The sequence below is a fragment of the Brassica napus genome, chromosome C2 (assembly GCF_020379485.1).
Source record: "Brassica napus cultivar Da-Ae chromosome C2, Da-Ae, whole genome shotgun sequence".
In the NCBI taxonomy this organism is placed as follows: domain Eukaryota; kingdom Viridiplantae; phylum Streptophyta; class Magnoliopsida; order Brassicales; family Brassicaceae; genus Brassica; species Brassica napus.
The window spans coordinates 6,660,860-6,688,736 of record NC_063445.1 but is presented as its reverse complement, the minus strand read 5'-3'; the positions used below and the strand labels follow the sequence as shown (position 1 = coordinate 6,688,736).

The 27,877-nt window shown below is 33.8% G+C and overlaps 1 protein-coding gene and 4 long non-coding RNA genes across 7 annotated transcripts; 3 read left to right on the top strand and 2 right to left on the bottom strand.

Annotated features, from left to right (window-relative positions):
* Window positions 1–1,609: 1,609 nt before the first annotated feature.
* Window positions 1,610–3,650, bottom strand: LOC106417355 (WUSCHEL-related homeobox 2-like). The gene is made up of 2 exons (XM_013858173.2): window positions 2,747–3,650; window positions 1,610–2,467 (listed from the first exon to the last, which is right to left on the bottom strand). The coding sequence occupies exons 1-2, from the start codon at window positions 3,084–3,086 to the stop codon at window positions 2,004–2,006; spliced, it is 804 nt and encodes a 267-aa protein (XP_013713627.2). The 5' UTR covers window positions 3,087–3,650; the 3' UTR covers window positions 1,610–2,003.
* Window positions 3,651–3,993: 343 nt separating this feature from the next.
* LOC125581267 lies at window positions 3,994–5,537 on the top strand. Of its 2 annotated transcripts, XR_007318955.1 has the most exons (3): window positions 4,005–4,468; window positions 4,578–4,705; window positions 5,055–5,537. It is a non-coding gene; the product is annotated as an uncharacterized LOC125581267 (long non-coding RNA). The 2 variants fall into 2 exon arrangements; XR_007318954.1 differs by having other exon boundaries at window positions 3,994–4,468; window positions 4,578–5,537.
* A 6,196-nt stretch (window positions 5,538–11,733) lies between these two features.
* LOC125581266 lies at window positions 11,734–13,085 on the bottom strand. Its single transcript, XR_007318953.1, has 2 exons — window positions 12,099–13,085; window positions 11,734–12,024 (listed from the first exon to the last, which is right to left on the bottom strand). It is a non-coding gene; the product is annotated as an uncharacterized LOC125581266 (long non-coding RNA).
* Window positions 13,086–15,404: 2,319 nt separating this feature from the next.
* LOC106364805 lies at window positions 15,405–17,399 on the top strand. Of its 2 annotated transcripts, none has more exons than XR_001273327.3 (4): window positions 15,405–15,891; window positions 15,978–16,133; window positions 16,262–16,920; window positions 17,007–17,399. It is a non-coding gene; the product is annotated as an uncharacterized LOC106364805 (long non-coding RNA). The 2 variants fall into 2 exon arrangements; XR_001273326.3 differs by having other exon boundaries at window positions 15,407–15,891; window positions 16,262–16,878.
* A 1,407-nt stretch (window positions 17,400–18,806) lies between these two features.
* LOC106364804 lies at window positions 18,807–19,993 on the top strand. Its single transcript, XR_001273325.3, has 4 exons — window positions 18,807–19,267; window positions 19,345–19,499; window positions 19,587–19,626; window positions 19,708–19,993. It is a non-coding gene; the product is annotated as an uncharacterized LOC106364804 (long non-coding RNA).
* The last annotated feature ends 7,884 nt before the right edge of the window (window positions 19,994–27,877 follow it).

The following is a 27,877-nucleotide window of genomic DNA, read 5'->3' as shown; positions in this document are numbered from 1 at the left end:
ATTAATGATTTTGAATAATAAAAATTTGATAAAAATTAGTGTATCTTCTATCATATTTGTTTAATTTTAAACTATTAAAATAAATTAAGCAACCACAATAAACATGTAATAAAAACTTAGATTTTTCAGTATATGTTATATTTTGAATTTTTAAAAGTGACTATAAATTACTAACACTGTTAAAAGTCTCACATTCAAATTTTGTGATTCATGATTTAAAATTTTTGTTATGACAAAATACAAATAATTACAAAATCATATAAGTAAAAAGTATAATTTAAATAATTATTAAGATTAATATATATATATATATATATATATATATATATATATATATATATCATTTTAAATTAAATTATAAACCATATCAAATACATAAATATTTTAGTTTCGAAATTTAATCTGAACAATTTTTTTGAAAAAGATTTGAATGAACATTGACAACTTAATTTAAAAAAAAATCACTAAAACTATTAATCCCATGAAAATTTTGTTATCAGTAATTTAAAGTTTTTACTATAAAAGATACAAATGATCAAAAAATCATATGAGTAGAAAGCATCATTTAATAGATATTAATATTAAAAATATAATATGTATGTTAATATCATTTAAAATTTAATTACATATCCTATCAAATAGAAAAAATAATATTGTTTGGATTAATAAAATTGATTTAATTATATGTTCGCACCAATTTAATTATATATGTAATAGTTAATGATTTTTAATTATTCAATATATATTTATTATTTCATGTAAAAACATATAATATATGGACAACTAGGACCAAACTCATGAGGTGATGATTTTACAGTATTCATAGCTAATTTATATGTATTTTTGAAAAGCTAATTTATACTAGTTTTTTTTTTTGAAAATAGCTAATTTATACTAGTTACAAGAACTTTTCATGTGTGATAATTTAACCAACCAGAACATGGCTTTCCGACTCCTAACAGTATAGTGTATAGATGTAATATTTTAGTTTTAGATTATATTGTTGGATTTCATATTGAGAACATTGTTGATGACCATGTTATATCTCCTTTGATCTCTACAATACGGTATATCCTAATGACAAGCAAGGTTGTAAAGCCCATACGTAAGTGCAGAGCATTCAGTTTTTTCTTCTGGTTGTGACGACCTGCAAATTAAATTCCACTACACTATCCATTGAAATTCCATCGCTATTTCTTACTCCCCGTTTCTAATTGTAAGTAGTTTTGTTTAAAAGCACGAATATTTAGAAAATTGTTATTTAAAAGAATATATCATTTGACCAATTAATTCAACCAATTATTAAAAACCTAACATTATTTCATTGGTCATACAATATCCAATAAATGAAAAAGATGTATTGAAATATGTAAACTACTTATATTGCGAAACAAACTATTTTTGTTAAAACTACTTACATTTATAAACGGAGGGAGTACTATCCAACCAATGTCAAGATCAGTCTTTCCCTTCAATAACACATTTGAGCTATCAACTTGAAGGTCTCTGCATTTAACTTTTGCGCATCCTTCCTATGGAGATTCATTTGGAGGCTAGAAAGTCATTCTTTTGGTAGCATCTCTTCTTCACTGATAACTTTCTGTGCAAACAAAGTTTATTTTGACTTTTCCAAAGTCTCTCATTGCTTTTTGAAGATAATCAGGGATAAACAAAACACATTTCCCTTACTGTATTTGAAGCGCTGTATCTTTTTCATGATTTATCTTTTATTCTCTTTTAGACAACTCGAAATAAAAATCAAAAAAACTAAATTATAAAAATCCAGATATGCGACTAATTTGTTATAATTGACATTATTGTAATACAGTTTTGGTTTTGATCGACATTATTGTTATATAAGATGTACTTCAATTTTATTTTAAATGTGAAATAAAATTACTCAGATTGGACTAAACTAGTTTTTCATGTTTTTTCAACCCATTTGTAAATGAAATGACAAAATGATAAAAAAAGAAAATGTTTATTCCCATTTAAACCCTTTGTTACAACCCATTTGCACTATTAGCAAACCTACTAGAACCACCAGAAAAGAAATCAATAAACGGCTGCTCTCGTCCGCCGCCATCACCGAAAGAAGTCACCGGAGAGTCACGCCCAGGGGAAAATTTGGAATTTCCAACACCATCCTCACTGGCCGCGTCCAAAGGCTGAAGTGGAAAAAGGGGAAGCGTCTTCGGTTCATTAGAATTGACGTTAATGTCCTCGCCGTTATAACCGTGATCCTGAAGGGCAAATCGGTCAAATCTAAGAGAACTCGATGACATTGACATTCTAGCTGCGGTTGTAGTTATGTCTGACAATTGCGTCTTATGATCTGTGATTGTGCGTTTATCGTAGCCACCGCTTGGATTCATCACATTGTTACTGTGTCTGTATACACTTCCATGCCCATGTTGATTGTGATGATCACCTACTTGCTGTAAATAATACGGACTAACACAACCCACTTCACAGCAACAAAATTAAAATAAGTTTAGCACGTTTAAACCCTATAAATATAATACTGAAGAAAACTGTTGGACTATATATACGCTAAAAGACATCTCAAAAAACATTTCTATGATAGAAACGATTCGTTCAAACCTTTCATACCCAAAAAGAGACGTAAACAGCAAGAAACCGATTATATATGTTTTGTGTACTAGATTTCAGTACATTATGGATATTATATTTTACGTGATCAATAAGAAAGGTAAAAGAGAAAATATGGAGAAGAACTACGTGCCGTTTGAGCAAAGCGGTGGGCGGAAGAAACGGGAGGTTTTGTGGAGGAGACGATTGAAGTAAGCGATGCGCTCCTGTTTCTGCTTTTGGCGTTGTCTAGCCTTATGGTTCTGGAACCAGTAAAAGACGTTTTTACCCTCTATATGTCCGTGCACACGGAGCCTACCGGTGATTTGCTGTATCTGATCGGCGCTTGGTGTTCGTATCCCTTCCTTGTAAAGATTCTCAAGAAGCGTTATTTGTTCTTTCGTTGGGTTCCACCTTGAACTGCTTGCCGTTCCTGCCTTCCCTTCCTTTTCCATTGTGAGGTATTTGAGAATTTTGGGGTTTGATTGATGCATGAAATTCAAGGGGGAGGCTCTTATATTTATATAGCAATTTAGTGAGGAAGTGGAACAGAGTCAAATGAAATGAAGAGAGAAAGACAGTGACATGCGTGTCGTTTTCTGTGCTGAAGACTCTGAAAACATGGCGGGGAGCGGCTGAAATGGTAAAAAAGAGGCTACTCTTTATGAGAAGACAAATAGAAAGAAAAAAACATTTGGATTTATTCAGGTTTTTCTTTTGTAAAATCAATCATTACTCTCTAGATTAAAAATAAGTATCATTTAATTAATTTGCTATAAACTGCGGCTAATAGAAAAAGATAACACAATACTTGTCTATGTCAAAGTGTTTACAACTAATTAGTATTAAATATTATTCCCACGTGAACATAACTGTTTAAATTATGTGATTTTAATAACTTTTTCTTATTCTTTTTTGGGGATTACGAATGTTTTTTGTGAAGTGTTTTAATGCAGGAGAGCCATAAGTCTTGGAAATGAAAGAGACAGTAAGGATAAATACGAACGTTAATATAACAGGGCGGCAAAAGATAGCTGGTTGGATTGTGTTCTTTGTAGGTCATGAGAAGCCTATACATCTATAGTTTGCTTCGGAAATTGACATATCTTATTATAATTATATCACCATGTCTTATACTCCCTCCGTTTTCTAATCGTAAGTAATTTTACTTAAAAGCAAAATATTTAGGAAGCTATAATTTGAAAAATATATATCATTTAATCAATTAATTCAACCAATTATAAAAATTCTAACATTATTTCATTGGTCACACAATATCCAATAAATGAAAAGATGTATTGAAATATGTAAACTACTTATATTGTAAAATAAAATATTTTTGTTAGAACTACTTACATTTGGAAACGGAGGGAGTATAGTACTACATTTTATAGATATCTATATATATAAAAGAAGCATTGTATCTCTCCTGGGCATGCCAGCTCGGATGCCACGTCGGAAATAGAAGCTCTCTCGCGCTGCCACGTCGGATCCGCACCGTTTCACTTAAGCGTTGCTCTGTCCGAACGGGCTTCACGTGGGCTTCGTCACGCGCTAATCAAATGTTTTCTGTCGCGAGGCCCGTCCGCATACGTCTTCTACGGGGAACCCTAAACAGATGCTCCCTTCCTGTTCTTCGTTCGTCGCCTATCGCCGCAGCGGCTGTCTAGAACCTGTAACGGTTTTGCTTTCAATCACCTTAAATCGTCTTTAATTCACCAATAATGGAGTTTCAAGAGGATGTAGTCTTGAAGAATCTATGTAAGAAGCTTCGTTTGCGTCTTTACGCCTTCCTTTCTAATCCTTTGAAACGTTAATGGTTATTTATTCATGGTTGTCTAATCTCTGCAAGTTGGTCTCTCAGCACCTATAAAAGGTAAGCCATCTTTCCTTGAACATCATCCTCTCAATCCGTGATAACACCAAAGTTAATTTATTATGTGAGTGGCTAACTCATCAATCCTCTGCTTTAATGGATTCTCTAGCTGCGACACAAGAAGTTACGATGAACGGAGTCCTCATCGGTTTGAATCAGCCCTAGGGACGACAGAGTCGCGCAGATCTTCGATTCCGTACCTCTCATTCCTCCTCTCGAGATCTCTCGCTCATCATGGTCACTCTCTCTTCTTCTTCTTATGATTTTAATAGGCTTTGAAATTGAACTTTGATATTGGATTACGGATTGTGGAGTTTTTGTTTGTCTACGAAATGAAATTGTATTCTTGACCTTCTGAATATTGCTTGATTGTCTGTAAATCTTATTGTTTTGTCTATTCTAACATAAAAAAATTAGGTCTTGGATTGTTTTGGTTTAACCACAAGCGCAACATTTTTACTAGATCTTTTTGAGAGAAATTTAGTGTTTGCATCCATATGTGTTTTTGATGCCAAAAAGATAATTTTTGTTTACTTATGTGTTTTTTATGCCAAAATATAGTTTTCTGTCGTTTGTCTGTGTTTAGTTAGAGGAGCATTACGTGGCTATGTGAGGAGATGGAGTTGAGATGAGGATGCTAGCTCTTACAGCTTTGGATGTTCTACGGTTCGTCAGATTTTTACAATTGATACAGGTTTTTGTGTTTTGAGTGAACTTTTGACGCTGAGGATATGCAAGAGTTCAATGTCTAGCATGCAGGACAACAGATGACTAATTGCAATAAGCTGGCTAGACTTGATGGAGTTCCATACCATGATTTCACTGGATAGGTCTTTGGTTTTTTTTTTTTTTGGAAAAGAAAAAAAATGTAGTTTGCATTTTAGGGGTTAACATGTTAAACTCAAGCATCTTTCTTAGTTGTTGTTTGTCTTGCGCTGTTGGCAGGAGAGGATTTGACTATTCTCTATGGGTTCGAATGTAAGGATAATGTTTGAGACCAACACACAAAACCCACCGGGTCATATAAACGAACAGTGTCACTTACCAAATAACCAAAAATTTAGCAAAACACCCTTACAAAGCTGCAGCGCAACATAGCGTCCCAATAAAAGCCACCCTCAAGAACTGCATACTAACCTCCCTGCAACCCATGTTAGTCAGGATAGTTGTTTGCTTGAACTCTGACCTCACAGCACCTTCTGTTTTTTTTTTATCAGCACCTACAACAACTAAAACAATGGAATCAGAAGCAGAGCTTGAAGGTCATTTGTTTGAATCATCAACCTTAAACTGTTGCTATTAAACCAATATAAACCCGGTAAGGACTACATTATTACTTTTTAAAAATTAGGAATCACCCAACAATTATGTTGTCAACGCTTAGAACACATTTATATTAAAAGGAACAGTCAAATTCCTTAAAAAAAAAAAATAATTTCAGTCCACTATGGAAACCATGGTATACTTCTTATTGAACCAAATGACGTGTCGAAGTGTCGAACCCGGACATGGAACCATGACCATGGGTAACAAAAACTCAAAATACATGTGTTAATAACGAAGCCATTACACAATCCACACATCACATATCAAACATACAATAGTACAAGCTTCTGTTGGGGCTTTTAGAATAGCGCAAAGAAACAAAAAAAAAAGATTTTGAACAACCTAGCCATAACAAAGTACCGCTTGCAATCGTTTTTAAATTGTGCTTTAAGGTTTTAAGCAACAAATGCCACTGACCGACAAATAAACAACAGACCTGGGAAACTGTGAGCTTACCACGTCTCTCAATTTCTCAACACCAGTTTCAAGATCATAGAAAGTATAGACCATAAATAATTTAAACTTTTTTATTCTTTAATATGATGCATTTGTAAAATAAACAAAAGAGTTTTTTTGGTTGAATAAATTTAAAATTCAATTCATGAAAAGGAAAAATTTCTCAACACCTCATAAACCGTGCAATATGAATAACACAGTGTGTTGACCCCGCACGTTGCAGCCCACGACCGCAGTCAGAAGTGCCGAAAATCCTACACTCCACTGATTTAGGTGGAGATATTATGGTGCGTAGACTGCCAACTACAAGTTTGATTATGGAATATGTGACATGCTCCGATCTCCGAACGACGACAATGGCTGCATGTGACTTAGATTCCATCTGAAATAACAAATAGAAGTTCCACATGTAGGCTTATGTCAAAGCTTATGATCTCCTTATTTCTCACACAAATGAGGAACTACAACAATGAGGCTGTAAAAATGGCGGACGTCCCGCCTACATTCTAAATACATGGATCATTAAACATCATTTTAGAGAATGTAACCACCAAACTTCACAGTTCATGTTATTGCCACAAAGAAATCTTTAAAGACGTCCGGATGACCGAGGTTAGAGCTACACATTTACTTTATACATTTTTATATACACGAGTCTGTTTGCAGTGAATAATTGTCGTAATTTTCATTGCATATTTGATATTGGGACGACTCATTTCTCTCAGTGAACGGAGAGACACAGCGTAAGCGTCGAAGTGGACAAGTTCTTCTGCTATCCCGATCTTATTTTTAAAATTTTAATAACAGTTTAATATCAGGACATACAGTCATTTAGTTGGTGACCTTATTACACTTACTCAAAACATCGTCTACGGATCCTCGCATCGTATCGTTTATATAGTCTATCCTCTGATTTGGGTTTATGTGCTTCACATATTTTTTAAATGAAAATACTCAAATAACACTAATATATAGGTTTATAAAATATATATGTTTACATACACGCATAAATATAGTAGCAATTTTTCCAGAACAGAAAACTAATCTGCACACATATAATATAGATAGATACATATATAATTAAACAATTCATTCCAACGAAACAATTAAAATTAAATTATTTCATACGGAGAAGAAAAAAAAAACATAGTATCCGTTCCTTTGTCATTACCATTAAAACACTATTTAATTTGTACAACTGAAGCAATAGTTGCTATTATTGTCCAGACATCCATAATCCTAAATTTAGTATATCTACCAACTACTTAACAACGTATAACAAAACTCGGATAAACCATCAAACTCCCATGCATTCCTCCCTCCAACAGCAAAAAAAAACCATGAGACATATGAACAACCAAGGTTTAATATACTAATACTTTAGTTTCAAGATCATTTTATAATCCACAACCCGCCCGTAGGGCGGGCCGATCCTAGTAATTTATATAACACGACAATAAGAAGTCGAGCCGCTTGGCTCTTCGATTTCTTAACAATTTCAAATATTTCAAATGTTTTGGCAAAGAAACAAAACCGTGATCCTATATTGTAAACCGTCAAAACAGAAAATTCTAGTGGCTTAGTTGCTTCGCCTCTTCGTCTCAGTCTCATTTCTCAAATCCGATGTCCATCACATTTTGCTTAGTATAATCAAGGTCAGGACGAAGTGGCGAATTCAAATATGGCTCTGTCATTTTCTTTTCAGATAGTTAGTTTATGATATAAGTACAAGAAAAAGTATCATGCATTTTAAAATATGTTAAAAAAAAAAGTATCATGCATTTTGACCGGATTTAGTTTATGATACTTTTTCTTGTACGTATATATATCATAAATTGTCTGTAATAAAATATCTCGAAAAACAAATCGATGAAGACAAAAACACGATTATACCAGATAACATGAAAATACGTCTTATCATTATACAAGTATATACATAGTCGTACACGTATTTTATAAGACCACTTAATTTTGTTTAAATAAAGACTATAGCTAAAATCCCTTATATATTATTCGAGAAGCATTACAACTTCTTTTTGTAGCCGCATGTCATCACTAGAATGATTCTTAAAATTATTAGAAAAATATGTTGGTCCATCTAATTATATAATAAACTTTTTATTAAACTAACAATAAATTCATCATTAATGTACTTTATTATTTTCTTAAATAAAATTTACGGAATTGTCTAATGTGACTAAAGTATATATGACAATTAATGATTTTGAATAATAAAGATTTGATAAAAATAGTGTATCTTCTATCATATTTGTTTAATTTTAAACTATTAAATAAATTAAACAACAACAATAACCATATAATAAAAATTTAGATTTTTATGTATATGTTATATTTTGAATTTTTACAAACGGCTATAAATTACTAAAACTGTTAAAAGTCTCACATTCAAATTTTATGATCCATGGTTTAAAATTTTTGTTATGACAAAATACAAATGATTACAAAAATTATATAAGTAAAAAGTCTAATTTAATTAATTATTAAGATTAATATATATATCGTTTTAAATTAAACTAAAAACCATATAAAATACAATAATTTAGTTTCAAAATTTACTTTGAACAATTTATTTGATAAAAGTTTTGAACAATCATTGACAACTTATTTTTTTAAAATTATAAATTACTAAAACTATTAGTCCCACAATGAAAATTTTGTTATCAGTAAATTAATTTTTTTTTCTATAAAATATACAAATGATCAAAAAAAATATATGAGTAGAAATCATCATTTAATAGACATTAATATTAAAAATATACTAAAATATATTATCTATATTAGTATCATTTAAATTTAATAATATATCCTATCAAATATAAAAAAAATATTTTTTGGATTAATAAAATTGATTTATATGTTCGCACTAATTTAATTATATATTTAATAGTTAATGAGTTTTAATTATTTAATATATATTTATTATTTCAATGTAAAAATATTTAATATATAAAATAATTTATATATATAATGTTGATTCCACGCAAGGCGCGGATCTTAACTTAGTAACTGTGTTAAATGACAGAAATGTTTAACCAAAGAACACTGTGAAATGATTAAGCGAGATCTTGTCCTTGATGATGAAATATTCCATTTCTGGAACTATAGATTATTTCGTCATTCTCTTATTGGAACATTCTAGGTTCCATTTGTGAATATATTTACTTGGAGATTACTCTATCAAGTATTGTATCTAGCTTTTTACCAAAAGAAAAAAGTATTGTATCTAGCCTTATCATATCTAAACAGTCTATAGAATATTCACCAAGTGAAGATATTGAGAAATCAAATCTAGACTATTCCATTACTCTTAATAGTAGTAATATTAGCGAATACACAACAACAATGGCAGCATATAGAAACTATTATTATTTCATCTTTCATAATTTAGCTTACAAACCTGAAATCTAGACAAATCAAAGAAAAGTCAAACTTTCAACAGTTCTGCCTAATAGAGTGATGCCATCGTACAACTATCAGTTAGTTAAAAGTTTATTGTGTTACCATGAACTTTTGATATAGAAATGTGTAATCTGCAAAATACTCTATATATATTGTATGATTTGTGAGAAGTTGCATGGGGAATGACAAATTGTGAAGCAAAAGACATGCATGGCTTCAATTTGAGTCTTTTAGGCACCTACGAATCTATAGGAGCAGAGATTTGCCTCGAGAAACAGTGTGACATACTCCCACATATAGACCTTTTTAAATATTACTGCAAGCATTTTTTTTTAACTGAGGCATTTTCTTTTTCTTTTCAATAAATTCTTTTTGAAACTTCTATTTACTAAATACTTACAATGAAATTGAAATGGGTGAAAACTTACATATCCATTTTTTTTTATAAAACACCATTGGTGGACACAAATGGCACAAATGGCGGACGATATCTTATAATTTCATGATATCTAAATTTCATTGATGATAAAATAACATTGAATGTCATATTTTATTTTCCAACTCCAATCATAATACCAAATTTCAAACCAGAACAATATTATATATATTATGTTGGTCTGTTAAAATTTTGTAATTTTATGTTTAAAAAAAAATTAATTACAATTATAATTTTATATTATTAAAAATAAATATAAAAAGTATCTAGGATATTTTGTTACAATATGATGTAAATGATAACACACATTTAGTAATATTATTAATTTTAAAATAAAATAAAATTATTAAATTTATTGAAAATAAAATGCAAAATACAAAATAATGCAAAAAAATAATTTTGAGCTAATTTTTTAACAATAATAATTAATTTAAATATATTTTTAAATAAACAGAAAAAATATAGTTTCATAATATTGGTGTGATAGATAGTGTTACAGTTACACCAAATTTGGTAAAATATTATATTTTTAGTGTTTCGTTAGAAATGAAATTACATTAAATTTGATATTTTAGTGTCTCATTAGAGCATCTTATCTCATTTAAAGTAAAATTTTCTATCTCTATTTTATTTTTGATGAATTTTTTTTGTTTATTATTTCATTTCTCATTCCAATAAAACAAAATAGAGTTGGATTCAAACTTAAAACTATAGAGTTACGATATTTTGAAATAGAAAATGAAGCATAAAATTTCTCTAATAAGTTAAAATAGTATTAATGAATTTTAAGCAAAATATTATTTGAATTTATTTATTTACTCCTATTATTTTATTTGATAGTGTTGGTTCTATTTTCTATTTTCTATTTTCTTAACTAAAGGCTATGTCGATTTTTATCATTTGAAAAATACACTTCTCTTTTTTTCTTTTTGAAAACTACACTTTATTGTATATGATAAGACATATTTATCCTGATTCTAATATTACAAATTTAAATAACTAAAATGTAAATACGACAATATTATTATTATTTATGTGTGTGAAAATTTATATTTGAGATAAATACATAATATTGTTGGAGTCTATTTTTTCACGAAATAGATTGAACTGTTTTACAAGTTCATCAACCATCATTAAAAACAGGCAAACTACACTCTTAAAAAACTGTTCAAATATGTCATAAAATCAACTGCAACTCCACGAATTCTTATGTGCTCATATGCACAAAAGTTCTTAAACAGACTATCTTCCATGTAATCATGCTAATCAAAGTACAAAGTTACAGTAACTAATAAATTGAAACAAAAAGAAAACACTAGTAGAAAAAAACCAAATACACACGTTCACTTTTCGTGGCTATGAAAGTTATTTCGTAGCTATATAGAGAACATGACACGAAAAGCTACGAAAACCAAATCGTACGTATACGATCGTAGCATATTCGGGTTCGTAGCAAAAACGTTTCACGACGCTACGGTTTTTGCTTCGATAGGTAACGTAGCAAAAGAAGATTTAGCTACGAACCTAAAACGTGGTCAATCGTAGCTTTTTTAAAAAAAATATTTTAAAAAAAAATCACAAATAAATCGAAATTTTAAATAAAAAAAATTAATTCGAAAACTGATTATAATTAAAATAAAATATTTTTAATATAAATTAAAGTTCGGTTTACAATTAAAATCCGGTTTACAGACTAAACCAGAATTTAAAAAAAAAATAAACCCAGAAAAAAAAAACTAAACCTAATCTTCAAGCTTGAAGCCGCCTCCTCGACCTCACCGGATCTCACAGATCTTCTTCTTCCTCTTCCAGCCTCAACCCGTGTGACGTGAATCCAACGACCACCACATCTGCCACAAATAGTGGTGGTCTTCTACTCTACTTCCAGCAAATCCAACAACCACCATATCATCTTCTTCTGCCGCAAGAACTCCTTTATAAAGAACAAAGATAAAGTGAGAACGAAAACAGAGAGAGAGAGAGAGAGATTACACAGGAGGAGACGAGGAGTGGAGGTGATGAGGAGGAGACAAGAAGGTGACGAGGTGGAGGGTGGCGACGGAGTTCGTGAGAAGAAGAACAGAAGAAAAAGTAGCTCGTGAAGTGGAATAGAGATGTAGATGAGATGAGGTGACGATGGAGTTTGTGAGGGGAGAAGTGAAGAAAGAGTTAAACAAAACCAAATCAATCTGATCTGTTGGATCAAATATTATCGATGGTTAGGATTAGATAATGGTGATCCACACCATTCCAAGATGGACCAATAAGAATTAAGCATTCTATTTCTTTAATAGAAACTATTAGATTTCATAGTTTAGGATTATATTAATGGTTTTGTTGTTTATGATTCGATAGAATTGCAACTAAAATATATTAGAATTTGGGTTTGATAATTAAAAGTTTAAAGTTGAAAGATATTTATGATTGAAGATTTGGAATAAAGAAAATAGGTAATGAGGTATAGATTTTAGCATGAGTTTAAATTTTTTTAAAACTAATTTAAAATATAAACTTGAAAAGTCCTAAATTTAGAATATGGGTTTAGGTTTGGGTTAATAATAACACAACTTGATTTAATATAATTTTATAAAGTTATTTAATTAGTGTTTTATGATATAAAGTTAATTTTTTTTATATAAGGTTAATTTGGAGAATTAGTTTGGGGGTTTAGAGTAAAATTTGGGAATAACTTTTTAAAAATTTTAGATTAGTAGTTTATGTTTAACTTTTGGTGATTAAATTTGAAAATGTTAAATTTGGTGTTTGAAATTTATGATTTGAGGTATAAGGTTTATGGTTATAGGGTATGGTTTGGAATATAGTGTTTGAAGTATAAATTTAAGTTTGGAACTAAATTATAAGAAATATTAAACTTTAAATTTCAGTTTAAGATTTGTGTTTAATTTTGAAAATATTAGATTTAATGTTAATTCTTTTTCTTTGGTCATCAAATAAGCTTCTAATTCACTTAAATATAAATGGGTTTATATGGGGTTTAAACAAATGAATTTAAATTTAAATATAGATTTATAATATAGGATTTGATTAATGACTATGATTAAAGTTAAAAGTTTAGCCTAATTTAAAAGTTTTAAATATAAGGTTAATGTTCATGATTAAAGTTTATTTGGAGTCTTAGGTTTGGAGTTTAGAGTAAAATTTGAGAATACAATTTGAAATTTTTTGATTAGTATATATGTTTAAGTTTTGGTGTTTAAATTTGAAAAGGTTAAATTTGATGTTTAAATTTTATGATTTGGGATATAAGATTTAGAGCCATAGTATATGGTTTGGAATATAGTGTTTGAAGTTTAGTAGTTTTGGAAATAATTTTTTAAAAATATTAAATTTTGAGTTTAAGTTGATATTTGTTGTTAAACTTTGAAAATATTAGAGTTAATGTTTAGATTTATGATTTGGGTATAGAGTTTATATATAGAGTTTAGGGTTTGGAATATAGTGTTTGAGTTTAGAGTTAAAATTTGAAAAGTTATTTTAAAAGTGATTAAATTTGAGTTTAACTTTAAGATTTTGAGGTTATAGTATGAAAATATTAGAGTTTAAAGTTTTTTTTTAGAGTTTAGGGGTTAGAAACATGGTATAGGGTTTCAAATAGCCACAAAAATTTTCGTGGCAAATCGTAGCTAAAAGACATTTTGTATATTAGCCACGTAATATTCATAGCAAAATCGTAGCAGTTTGTTGCTACGTTTACATTCATAGTAAAATCGTAGCTAATTTAGCTACGTAATTGATACGATTTGCTACGTTTTACGGTTCGTGGCAAATTTGTAGCAAATTCGTAGCTTTTCCCATTTTGCTACGAAAATAACGTAGCAAATTCATAGCTATAGCGAATTTTTCTACTAGTGAAAGAGATACATCAATGCACCGTTTGTTTTAATATATCCTGGATTGTTTTCATGAGTGTCTGATCTAATATCAAAACAAAAAAAATCTTCAAGGGATCATTAGTATTTGCTAAAAAGTTTGTAATGTTGATTGAGGGCAAGCAACAGTGGAGCTAGTCGAGCTTGTGCTTCAGATTATGGATACTTGATTTCTTTTCTTAAAGTTCCAAAATTGGTTACGTTCTCGTGTGGCGGTTAGTAAGTTTTCTCCATTATGACGGTGACTACAGAGATTTCCAACGAGATAATAATATATTGTCGCATGAATAAAATTTTAAATAAGATTTTATATAGATATTAAGATTATTATTTAGAAAAGAAAAATATAAAAACTGATTGTTGTTGGATTTACTTTTTAAACATTTTAAAATTAAATATTAAAATACATATAAACATTTAAATAGGGTATTTTGGTATTTATCTATAAATAAGTGTAGTTTTCAAAAACAATAATAAGTAGTGTAATTTTTAAAATATAAACTCATATGAAGGTATTTTTCCAAATTTTCCCAGTATATATACATTTAAAAATGCAGTTTATTTGGCAGAAGCCTTTAAATTTAATTAATATATTTGAGAATTATTTCTGCCAAAAACAAATTAATCTAGCAAATAATAAGGTCCTTTTGATTTGCCAAAGGGCATTTACAAAAATGTCTCAGAAGTCCTCTAATACTAAAGATATATCTTAAAATGGATTCCAATGTACTGCAGTATGTCTCTTCATGAGCAAAAATGCGTATATGTACGTCTAACTGCCCTGAAAGGCAATCTTGTGTCCTTCGTGTGGTGTCGCTGGGCGTGGCTGACACTTGTAGGCTTGTAGGCTTGTAGCTAAACTCGTACACGTACGTATGAGTTGACATTCTAAATCTATGCACCTACTGTATACGTTTTTGTGCGTAAATGTTTTCTTTTTTGACTGAGCATGTTGTTTTCTTCGTATGCTATGTTTACTGTTTTTAAGCATTCAGCCAAAGTATTCTTGCGCCGTCAACAAGAGATCGAGAGCTGGTTCGATAGTTTAAGAGGTCCGAAAGCTAAGAAAAAATTATGTATATGAAAATTATTTTGCTAATGCTCACTACATAAAATATAAGTATTAATAGCATAAGATTATAGCGTTACAGTTCTGCTATTGTATACTAACACTTATATTTTTTATAGCGTTTGTCAATTCGAAACGCTATATTTGTTATCGTGGGAAAATAAAATATTCTAGCCGCCTTAATTTGCTAAGTATAAACCTATTACCATTGCAGATCCAAAATTAAACGCTATTGTAAATGTAAAATATCTCAAGTTTTTGTCAAAATACTTAAAGTTAATATTCTTTGATCAGGCTCGATACATACCCGTCGATCTTCTTCACTTTTTATTTTTTGAAATCTTTCTTCACTGTTTCTGAAACCCTATTTTTCTTCATTGTTTCTCAAAAAAAAAATTATAAAAGCAATCGGTTCTGACCAGAAGAACGCTCGCTCGATAGCCTTTTACTATTCTGTATTCAAAATCCTTTTCGCAAGCTATTCTCTGGTACTGTTCTTAGGTTTCGAAATCATTTTGTCTTCTGGCGTTTTCATCGCGCTGGAGGTTTTGGAGTCAGCTCCTCACCGTCTCCAATCGTCGTCTGCTATCCCTCGCCGTCGCAGTCATCTCCTCACCGTCTCGGAGCTTCACCGTGACCAAGCCTCTTCGTCTTGCTCTGCCGTCATCGTTGGGCTCCAGATCCGGCGAAGAGAAAGCTTCGATCCTCTCCAATGGTGGAGTGTTACGTAGTTGCAAGACAGGTCCCTGAACTTTTGCTTTTGATTTCTGATCTTTGTTTCCAGAGCAGCCCGAGTTTGAAGATGGTTTTAACGAGAATGCAGAAGGTAATTTGTAAATTACTTTGACGAGTTATCTAAATTTTGTCTTTGCTGTTGTCACTCATAGTTGCTTGTTGATTTTTTTTATGAAGCTTCAAGATCTAGCACCAACCATGCTGGAGCTCTGGAATTTGATGGATACACCCATAGAAGAGCAGCAAGAGTATCAGCAGATTACCTGCAATATAGCTGCATCAGAACATGAAATAACTCAAGCCAATAGTCTCTCTGAAGACTTCATCCAATACGTAAGCTCTTGAGAATTTTTCATTGTTACACTGTTGTATAACAACTCTATAATCAAGCTGATAAGTTATTGGATTTTTTTTTATGTTTTTTGTGCAAACCTTAACGTGAGTTCCATTTCCATATGCAGGTTGAGGCAGAAGTTGTCCGATTGGACGAAGTAGAGAACTTTTTATGAAGAAGAGATCAGAGCTAGAGGAGATATGTAGGAAAACCCACATGTTACCAATTTCAGATAGTGCTATGGATCAGACTATAGTAGCCATAGAATCTGGTATTGCGGACACCACATTGGTCCTGGAGCATCTTGAGTCACATATATCTAAGGTCAAAGAGGAAGATTCAAGTAGGAAAGAGATACTTGCTCAAGAAGAGATCTTGAGCAACATATTGTGGACGCCACAGTCTCTGGCTTATGATCGAAGAGGCAGAGGAAAAGACTATGTGAGGTATCTTACTTGAATCCACAACTCAATCAAAACCTCAAGGAGGTGAAGTCGTGGCTGTGGGTGAAGGAAGATGATAATCTAGGCTTAGCAAAGTGTCTTGAGGTAGAGGAAGCTATAAGGTATTCCGTGCGATGGCTCTATATGGGTCTGAGCCTAATGCGTATACCTATAGTTAATTCTATATGGAAACAGCAACGCTGAGCCTGTGGCTGAAGCTTGTGCCCAGCTGACTCAAGAGTTCTTTAAGGGTGATACTCTCTGCCGCTTGATCACTTCACTTCATTATTTGAACTTGGAGGTAATTTCAGATTCAGACAAACCAATGCTGCAGGAGATTCATGTTAGTAGTAGTGTGGTTTGATTTCTTTTTGTTCTTTCTTTTGAGTTGTGGTGGGTAATGATAAAGATGTTTCCTTTTTCTTGCAGTGTAACGGTAGGGTGGGTGAGAACTTGAAGGATGAGCTTGAGAACGTTAGTGTGCAGTTAGGGGAGCTGAGAAGGAATAAAGCTGAGAATGAATCGGTTTAAGGAAGTTATTGATCAGTTGTTGAGCTTGTCGTTTCAGTTTGGAGATTCTACGGATTATCTGAAGTGGTTTGGTGCAGAAGAGACTGATCTTTCGCTTCACAAGTTGGAGGAAATGCGTAGGCAATTGATGAGCTTGATGGTGGTGAGGAGAAGAGCTTGATGCTTTTAGTTCATTTTTGATGTATAGACTTTCAATTCATGTTCTCATGTATTGACTTTGTGTGTTTTAAATTTTTAATGGAAAACTATAGAAAACTATATCATATCCAAATTATATTTATTAATGATTTATTTGTGTTTTATTAGAGTGAATTATATTTATTAATGATTTTAAAAGCAATAATTAATAAATAAAATTTGAGTACGCTCTAAATTTTTAATATCTCATCATAAAGTCTAAAGATAACATAAAAATCAAAATGATAAAAAGAAAATCCAACACTAATAATAAATTAGAACAAAAAAAAACATTTTTTACCTTAAGTTTTAAACCCTAAATATGCCCTAAGCCCTAACTACATATCTCAAACCCTATATCTTAAATTCATTTTATACATAAATCTTCAATTAAACATTTTAATCAAAACACTCAGATTATATATCATACAGAAATATCCAACTTTAAACATTATAATACAAACCCTACATTTACCCCTAGCCCTACTTATAACTTCAAATCCTATATCATATTCCAAACTCTATACAAAAAGTATTTAATCTTAACATTTTAAATTTATAACACTTATTTATACTAAATTATGAAATTATACAGACTAGAAAATATAAATAAAATCAGTATATTCATAATATAACTTCAATCCCTAAACTCCAAACCACATACCTCATATTGACATATATCACATAAAACATTAAATCTTAATTTTTAATCAATCACACAAATTGAAATTTTAAATACAAAATAAAGATTAAAAGTTTTAAATTCTGATATCAAATTATTTAAAGTTTAATTAATTTTACAATAATTATAAATAAAAAGGAAGATAATTGAGAAAAAGACAAAAATAACACTAAATCAAGTTTTTGTTCCCAAACTAGCACTCAAGGTCAAAAGTCACAAAAATAGCACTTAATGTTTTATCAAAAGTCACAAATTTAGGGTTTAGAGTTAAAGGGTGGGGTTTAGGATTTAGGGTTTAGGGTTTAGGGTTTAGAGTTTAGGGTTTAGGGTTTAGATTTTAGGGTTTCGGATTTAGGGTTTAGGGTTTAGGGTTTAGAGTTTAGGGTTTAGGGTTTAGAGTTTATGGTTTAGAGTTTATGGTTTAGGGTTTAGGGTTTAGAGTTTAGGGTTTAGGGTTTAGAGTTTAGGGTTTAGGATTTAGAGTTGAGAAATGAGGTTTTGTAGATAAGATTTCAAATTTTGAAAAATAAAAAAAATTAAAATTTTCAAAGGATAAACTTAGAAATGTGCTATTTTGGTCATTTTAGTTTTTGAATATTATTTTCGTGATATAAACTTAGAAAAGTTCTATTTTGGAGATTTGCCCAAGATAATTTGTACTGTTTTTTTCGGAGTGATTGATTGATTTTTAACTCAAAAGTCCAAAATTAATCTCATATCTATTTTTATCTTTGTTTTCTATTGGTTTGGCGCGGATCACCATCTCCACCGTTAGATCGTACTGAATCAACGCTTGAGATTTGTTTTCTTTTTTTTTCAATTATTTTCTAAGAACAGATCGTGTGAGAGAGATAGATGCGATTTGAGAAAAAAAAAAGAGAAAGAGAGAGAGAGGCTCGACGCCCTAGCAAATCTCGGCCTCCTTCTCTTCTTCTTCTCTCGTCGGCCTCGAGAATGATCTGAAATCTCTCCGCCGCACCAGCCAAAAAGTGATTTCCATCGCAGCCACCAGAATCCTCCTCCCTTTCGCGATTGGCGTCGTCACCTCCTTCCCTTTCCCGGAAGTTTCTTCACCGGAATCTGTACCTTCACCACCACCACCACCACCATCGCTCCCATCCACCATCGCTTCTCAGATCCGTCTTCACCGGAGTAGCCACCACCACCGTCACGCTCATCATAACCACCGCTCAGCTCTCTGTCTCTCACTTTCTGTTTCTTGTTCTCTCTACATTGAGAAAGAAGCACGAGGCGCTCACCAGTGGCAGTTCTTTTACCAAATCTAAAAGCATTGCTTCAGGTTACCAAGTTTTAGCTTATTGTTTTGTAAATGAGGATTTAGATTCTCTCTGACTAATGGTTAGTTTGGAATGGCAGGTCTCGTGTTTTGGCTGGTAAATCTGCTGGAGCTTAAGTGATTGTTGTTCTTTCTCTGCCTAAACAGACGCATCTTTGCGTTGCGCGTTTCCAGGGATAGAGAACAGTTTATCAAAGGATTTGGCTGTGGCTCTAAATGACTCGGAACCCCCTAGGTTTATACATTAACCCTTATCTCTATAATTGAGAAGCAAAGCTCGATGCTTTTGGTGTATGTGTTGAAACTTCTTCTTGTGGTACAGTGGTGAATTTTTTAAGCGTAGGTGATCTGACAAGGCGAAGGTACTAATGAATCTGACATGAGTTTTGAATTTGGAGTTGTCGTATGAATGGCTTACGTTTCTTATTTTTCTTTGGTGGTAGCTTCATGGAGAGCTTGATACTGGAAGAAGACAGAGGCTAAGTCCTTTGGTGCTTTCTTATACCTTTGGTGATACTGGAAGAAGACAGATGGAGTTGGTTCAGAAGCGAGGGAAGAGAGATAGATGAGAAGCTTGAGGGTGGTGGAAGAGCAGAGATGTTAAGGATGATTGTAAGGGTTATTAGTGGTATATTGATAGTATGTTTGATAGGTTTTGATGGTTTGTGTAAAGAGAAAAATGTTTTATGGTTTTGTAAACATGTAAATATTTATTAGTTTTTACAAGTATTCGAAATATATATTACATTAAAAAATCAATTCATAATTATTTTTAATAAATTTCTGATTAATTAAAATACAAATTAATAACATAATTGTATAACAAACTGCTATAGATAAAATCAAATTAATGAGTTTTAATAATATTTATATCATGTTATTATAAATATTAACAATTGCATAGATAATAACGCTATCATTATTAACTTAACTATAGCATACAACAGATTCGTTATCAAAAGGGTCGGACATACGATAATGGGCGCTGTGAGAGCGTTTTAGGGAACAATATTAAAACGGACTAATAGCGTTTATCGCCAGCTATTAATACCCACATTTCATGTAGTGGCTATTAGCTAAGTGATGAGAGAGAGATGAACAATGTTTGTTATTTTCATTGAAGGTTTCAGTTACAATAGTATATGTTTGAGTTATCTGGAACAAGTTAACCAACAAACTATTAAACCGTATCTAACCAGCCTCTTTCAAGATGGCAATGAAAATGTCAAAAAAGGAAAACTCAACTCGATCTTTCTTAAAAACCCTAGCTACTAGTGAACTCTAAGTGCGGCGGCGTTATCTCCCCCGACGCCGGTCACTACAAGAAAACACATGCTTAACGACGAAAATTAACGAGGAAAAACAATCCTCGTAAATTTGCGTCGAGTTTACGACGAATTTACGTGAAAAACTAAAGTCATCGTTATTTCCTCGTAACGTAACGACAAAACTGTTTCGTCGTAAAGTGGATGTAATTTTACGAGTATTTTACGAGGAAAAACTATTTCCTCGTAAATACGACGTAAATTTTGCGTGGTATTTACGAGGGAATAGTTTACGTGTATTTAGCGAGGAAATTTTTGAATCCACCAACTTCATAGGTGTTACACGTTTTTTTTGCCCACCTAATTAATTTTCGTCGTAAATTCATAGCAAAATTACAACTACCAGATTCAAATTTTCCTATAAATATGGATGTTTGAACATCATTTTAAACACACCAACAACAAAAAACGTGAAAGAAAAAAAATGGCTGGCTCCGGGACTATTTACGAGTTGCGGAAGTGGATGTATATGCATAGAGATGCTAACGGGAGAGTGACGAAAGAATACCTTGCGGGTCTGGAGACATTTATGCATCAAGCAGATTCAACACCGCTCGCCCAAGAAAGTGGTAAGATGTTCTGTCCTTGTCGGAAATGCAACAATTCGAAACTGGCAAACCGTGAAAATGTTTGGAAGCATTTAATAAATAGAGGTTTCACGGCAAATTACTATATCTGGTTTCAACATGGAGAAGGTTTTAATTATGATCAGAATGAAGCTAGTAGTAGTAATAGCAATTTTCAGGAAAAAGAACCGGTTGATCATCATTTGCATAATGAACATAGTTACCATCAGGAGGAGATGGTAGATTATGATAGGGTTCATGATATGGTAGCTGATGCATTCGTAGCTCATGATGAAGATGAAGAACCTAATATAGATGCAAAAAAGTTTTACGAAATGTTAAACGCGGCGAATCAACCACTTTACAGTGGTTGTAGAGAAGGTCTCTCTAAATTGTCGTTAGCTGCTAGAATGATGAATATTAAAACTGATCACAATCTACCTGAAAGTTGCATGAACGAATGGGCGGACTTGTTTAAAGAGTATTTGCCGGAAGACAATGTGTCTGCTGATTCTTATTATGAGATTCAGAAACTGGTTTATAGTCTTGGGTTGCCTTCGGAGATGATAGATGTTTGCATCGACAACTGCATGATCTATTGGGGAGATGATGAGAAGCTAGAAGAATGTCGATTCTGCAAGAAGCCACGATTCAAGCCGCAAGGACGGGGACGTAATAGGGTACCGTACCAAAGGATGTGGTACCTACCAATTACAGACAGATTGAAAAGATTGTATCAATCAGAGCAGACTGCTGGAAAGATGAGATGGCATGCCGAGCATACTCAGACGGATGGTGAGATGACTCATCCATCAGATGCAAGAGCCTGGAAACATTTCAACAAAGTACATCCAGATTTCGCTAGCAATATCCGGAATGTGTATCTCGGATTATGCACAGATGGATTTAGTCCGTTCGGAATGTCAGGGAGACAATATTCATTGTGGCCAGTCTTTCTTACTCCATACAACCTGCCACCGGAGATGTGCATGCAACGGGAGTTACTATTCTTGACCATATTAATACCTGGTCCGAACCATCCAAAAAGGTCCCTGGATGTTTTCCTACAACCACTGATAAAAGAGTTGAAGGATTTGTGGTCAACAGGGGTGAGGACGTATGACTGTTCAACGAAGACGAATTTTACGATGCGAGCGATGCTTTTGTGGACCATAAGTGATTTCCCTGCCTATGGGATGTTGTCTGGATGGACTACACATGGGAGATTAGCTTGTCCATATTGTAATGGAACGACAGATGCGTTTCAACTGAAGAATGGTAGGAAGACAAGTTGGTTTGATTGTCACCGTCGATTTCTTCCCATTGGCCATCCTTACCGAAGAAACAAGAATTTGTTTAGGCACAAAAGGGTTGTGAGAGACACTCCTCCTCCATATCTAACTGGAGAACAAATTGAAGCGCAAATCGACTACTACGGAGCTAACGAAACAGTTCGTTGGGGTGGTAATTGGCATGTCCCTCGTAATATGCCAGATTCTTACGGTGTTCATCACAACTGGCACAAGAAGAGTATATTTTGGGAGTTGCCATATTGGAAGGATCTTCTTCTGCGCCACAACCTCGATGTGATGCATATAGAGAAGAATTTCTTTGAGAACATCATGAATACAATATTGAATGTCCCAGGGAAGACAAAAGACAACATAAAATCGAGGTTGGACTTGCCGGATATTTGCTCAAGAAGCGAGTTACATATTAAAAGCAATGGACAAGTTCCCGTTCCGATATTCAGATTATCTTCAGAAAAAAAGTCGGTGTTGTTCAACTGGGTGGCATCAGAAGTGAAGTTCCCCGATGGGTATGTTTCGAATCTCTCTAGATGTGTTGAAAAGGGTCAAAAGTTCTCCGGGATGAAGAGTCATGATTGTCATGTATTTATGCAACGACTACTGCCCTTTGCATTTGCGGAGCTACTTCCAACAAACGTACATGAAGCACTTGCAGGTACGTAGTGTATTATATCACAATAATTTACAAAATAATATATGACTAACAATGTGTTTAATTTTTTTTTGAATATAAAAGGCATTGGAGCATTTTTCAGGGATCTGAGCACACGCACTCTTAAAGAAGAAGTTGTGGAACAGCTTCAGGAGAACATTCCCATCTTATTGTGCAACTTGGAGAAGATATTTCCTCCCGGATTTTTTGACGTCATGGAGCATCTAGCTGTCCACCTCCCATATGAGGCATTGCTTCGTGGACCTGTACATTACGGATGGATGTATCAGTATGAGCGAGCCATGAAATATTTGAAGGGAAAAGCAAAGAACCTCGCCAAAGTTGAAGGTTCTATAATTGCTGGAAGTTTGACGGAAGAAGTTTCTCACTTCACATCGTACTACTTTGCGTCAAAAGTACGTACACGGAGAAGAGCTCCAAGAAGATATGATGATGGTGGTGTTGCGCCAACATATGCAGTTGCTGGTGTTCCAGACATCTTTAGCCAGATTGGGCGACTCGGTGGGAAGTCTAAAGAGGTTTGGTGGTCGAGTGAAGAAGACGCTCATAGTGCACACACCTATATTCTACTCAATTGCGAAGATCCATTGATGCGTTATTTTGAAAGGTAACATATATTGACACTTCGAAACACATATAAGTATAATTAATTGTATAATTGCGAGAGATTCATTCCTATAAAATGTGATTTTACAGCCTATTTGTTTCTCAAGTCGAAGAAACATTTCCTGGTATATCCACAAGTGACGTAGACAAAAGGAAAGATCAACACTTCATTAAGTGGTTGCGGAATCAGGTATTAACTAAAACTTTTTTTTCATACATTATCTGTATTTCATTAACATTCTCTTTATTTTTGCAGGTTGATTATGACGACGACGATGCAGATTATCCTAAGTGGTTACACGAAGTAATTCAATCTCCACTTGTAAAGGTCACCACATCACAGATGTATTTCACACGAGGCTATACTTTTCATACATATGACTATGGTAGACAGCGGGCGACCAGTAACTATGGAATATGTGTGAAAGGGGAAACAGATTTCTACGGGATCTTGACGGAGATTATTGAAGTCGAATTTCCAGGGATACTGAAGCTGAAATGCGTCCTCTTCAAATGTGAATGGTTCGACCCCGTCGTCAACAGAGGTGTTCGGTCTAACAAATTCGGTGTAGTTGATGTCAACGGTGGACGAAGGTACAACAAATTCGAGCCTTTCATCTTAGCTTCACAAGCAGACCAAGTTAGCTTCCTTCCATACCCTCGGATGAGAGATTCAGGTATAAATTGGTTAGCAGTAATCAAAGTTACACCTCGAGGACGAATCATCAGTGGAGAAGAACCACCATTGCAAGAAGAACAGATAAATGAAGTTGAGGAACCTGAACAAGAAATTGATGACATCCTTCTCATTGATCCGCATAATCACGAGTACGAAGATCTTACCGATGATGCCACAGACGAAGCTGTTGAAGACGAGTTTAATGAAAATGATGATGTTTCTAGTGATGACGAGAATGTCGATGTATCCGATTGATGTATTTGTTTTATGAATAAGATGAGAGAGTTTGTTTTATGAATAAGATAATGTGGGGTTTGTTTTATGAATAAGGTAATGTGGGAGTTTGTTTTATGAATAAGCAAATGTGGGAATTGTGGTTTGGAATGGAAATAAAGATGGGGTTTGAAATATATGAAGTAGAAAATAAGGAATATGGGGTTTGGGGTTTCGGGTTTCGGGTTTTGGATTCTAGGGATTTAAACATAACAGTCGTTAATTCCACGTAAGCTTAAATCGTCGTAAAGTCCTCGTATTCCAACGAGTAAATAACGACGAAGGACTCGTTAATTCCACGTAGGACTAAATCGTCGTAAATACCACGTAGGATGAATTCGTCGTAAAAACCACGTAGGATGAAATCGTCGTAAATATAACGTAACAAAACGAGGAAATAACGACGAAACCTAAAAATAAATATGGGGTTTGGAATATATGAAGTAGAAAATAAGGAATATGGGATTTGGGGTTTGGGGTTTCAGGTTTCGGGTTTGGGGTTTGGGGTTTGGGGTTTCGGGTTTTGGGGTTTCGGGTTTTGGATTTCGGGTTTCGGGTTTTGGGTTTTTGGTTTCGGGTTTGGGGTTTCGGGTTTAGGGGTTCGGGGTTTGGGGTTTGGGGTTTGGGGTTTTGGATTTCGAGTTTCGGGTTTCGGGTTTCGGGTTTCGGGTTTCGGGTTTCGGGTTTGGGGTTTCAGGTTTTGGGGTTTCGGGTTTTGGATTTCGGGTTTTGGATTTCGGGTTTTGGGTTTCGGGTTTTTGGTTTCGGGTTTGGGGTTTCGGGTTTAGAGGTTCGGGGTTTGGGGTTTCGGGTTTAGGATTTCGAGTTTCGGGTTTCGGGTTTCGGGTTTCGGGTTTCGGGTTTGGGGTTCTAGGGATTTAACCATAACACTCGTTAAAAATAACGACGAAACTTAAAATTAAATATGGGGTTTGGAATATATGAAGTAGAAAATTAAAGATGGGGGTTTGGGTTTCGGGTTTCGGGTTTCGGGTTTGGGGGTTGGGGTTTGGGGTTTCGGGTATGGAGTTTCGAGTTTCGGGTTTGTGTTTCGGGTTTCGGGTTTCGGGTTTCGGATTCTAGGGATTTAAACATAACACTCGTTAATTCCACGTAAGCACAAATCGTCGTAAAGTCCTCGTAGGATGAAATCGTCGTAACTACCACGTAAAATGATTTAAACAAAACACTCGTTAATTCCACGTAAGCACAAATCGTCGTAAAGACCACGTAAACGGATTTATACATAAACCCGTTAATTCCACGTAAGTACAAATCGTCGTAAATATCTCGTAGTGTACAAACTTGAAAAAAAAAGGAAAATGAGAGAAATACCAGATTAACATGTGGCAAGACTTCCAGCAATTATAATACGTAAGTCTCGCCCACATGAATTCTAATATCTTCTCCTTTTCCTATTTTTTTCAAATATTTATAATTTGAATAGGATTTTTTTGAGGATTGTGATTTGAGATAAGGTGTGATTTGGGAGTTTGTGTGTGGTTTGAGAGTGAGAGTTGTGGGTATATTTATAGGAAAGCAAGCCTCGTTAATTCCTCGTAAGGTAAATCGTCGTTAATACCTCGTATAAAAAAACACGGGCCTTTGTGATTCCTCGCAATTTCCTCGTAAAAAAAAAGACGGGCCTTTGTAACTGCTCGCTATTTCGTCGTAAACTTACGAGGAATTTGCGGCGATATGTAATCTTATATATACACCCGAGCGCTCACTCTTTCTTTCCTCTCTACTTCCTCTCTACTTCCTCTCCATTTCGTAGCAATGGTAAGCCTCTCTGATTCCTCTCTAATTTGGTTAGTTTAGGATAGATTAGGTGGTTAGTATAGGGAATTTAGATAGGTTTGCGGATTTTATGTTATTTAGTGTTGATTAGGTGGATAATGTTGGGAAATATATTGTTGATGTTAATTTTAAAAATTTAATTTTTTTCTCAGGTTCGAAAAGGAAGACTTACTGCCCATTACAGAGAGATCTTCGGTGAGCCGGGTATTCGTTTAGACCCGGCCTCTTCTTCCGCTCCCAATTCTTCGGGCCAGGAGACTGTCCCGGAGACTCAGTACACTCAGAGAGTCTCTGGGTCTACTTCTTCTAGTGCACCATCGGCTCCTCATGTGCCTCCTCCGATGCCTCCTCCTGTGCCTCCTCCGATGGCACCTCCGATGGTCGCCGATATTCATCCTGATCTGATGGTGCCTCCGAGTGCTCCTTACTCGCAGTACACTGTAGAGGACATTCTCAGTCTGCCAGGCAGAGAAGGTTTACCAGTCATCGACCCAGACCGACCGGACGGAACGTTGTGGTATGTTGCATTAATTATTTTTAATTCGTTTAAATTTCTTTTATAACATTAAAAATAATTTATATTTTAAATTTGTATTTTCCAGGTGGGGGGTTGACGGATGTCTTGCATCGGACGTAACCGACACGATCAAGGGTTACTTCTCCATGGCACATCCAAACTGGAGTAAGACGCCTCACTACGTCAGAAAGACGTGGTTCAAAATTTACGCTGTAAGTTTCTATTAATTAATTATATATATTTTAATTTTTTCATGATTTATATATATACTTTCTAAAAAACTAATTGTTAATTTATTTTTTCCAACAGCAAAAATATAATTGGGCCTTGGGGATCACTGAGAGGGTGAAGAAGAAGTTTAACGCGAAAGCGAAAGTTCGCTTGTTGGACACGGTCTCCAACTGGAAGGGTGACTGGATCGTGAAGGGGTATGAGCGTGGCAAACCCGCTGAGCTCACCACGGATGTGTGGGATGGCCTCATCCGTTATTGGCGCCTTCCTGATTCCATTAGAATCGCCCAGGCTTGCTCTAACTCCCGTAACACGGTCGATGAGCACGGGAACGGGCCGATGCTTCACACTACGGGCCAAAAACCCCACGCCGGTGTCCGTTTGGAAATGGTAATTAAATATTTTATTAAATAATTTTTTTAATACATATATTAATTTATTCTAACTTTCTTAACTGTTTTTTAGGCCAAAGAGACGGGACATCTCCCGTCTCTTATGGAACTTTACGAGAGGACCCACAAGAACAAGGCGGGCGTATTTGTAGATGGCAAGTCCGAGCAAATCTACAACGACGTAGTTGCTCGGGTTGAAGACCGCCAGACTCAGCTGACCCAGCAGTCTACCGACGGATTA

Coding starts and splice junctions, on each gene's coding strand:
- LOC106417355 (XM_013858173.2), bottom strand. CDS start 3,086: ATGCATCAATCAAACCCCAAAATTCTCAAATACCTCACAATGGAAAAG. Junction 2,468..2,746: donor CCCACCGCTTTGCTCAAACG/GCACGTAGTTCT, acceptor GTTGCTGTGAAG/TGGGTTGTGTTAGTCCGTAT.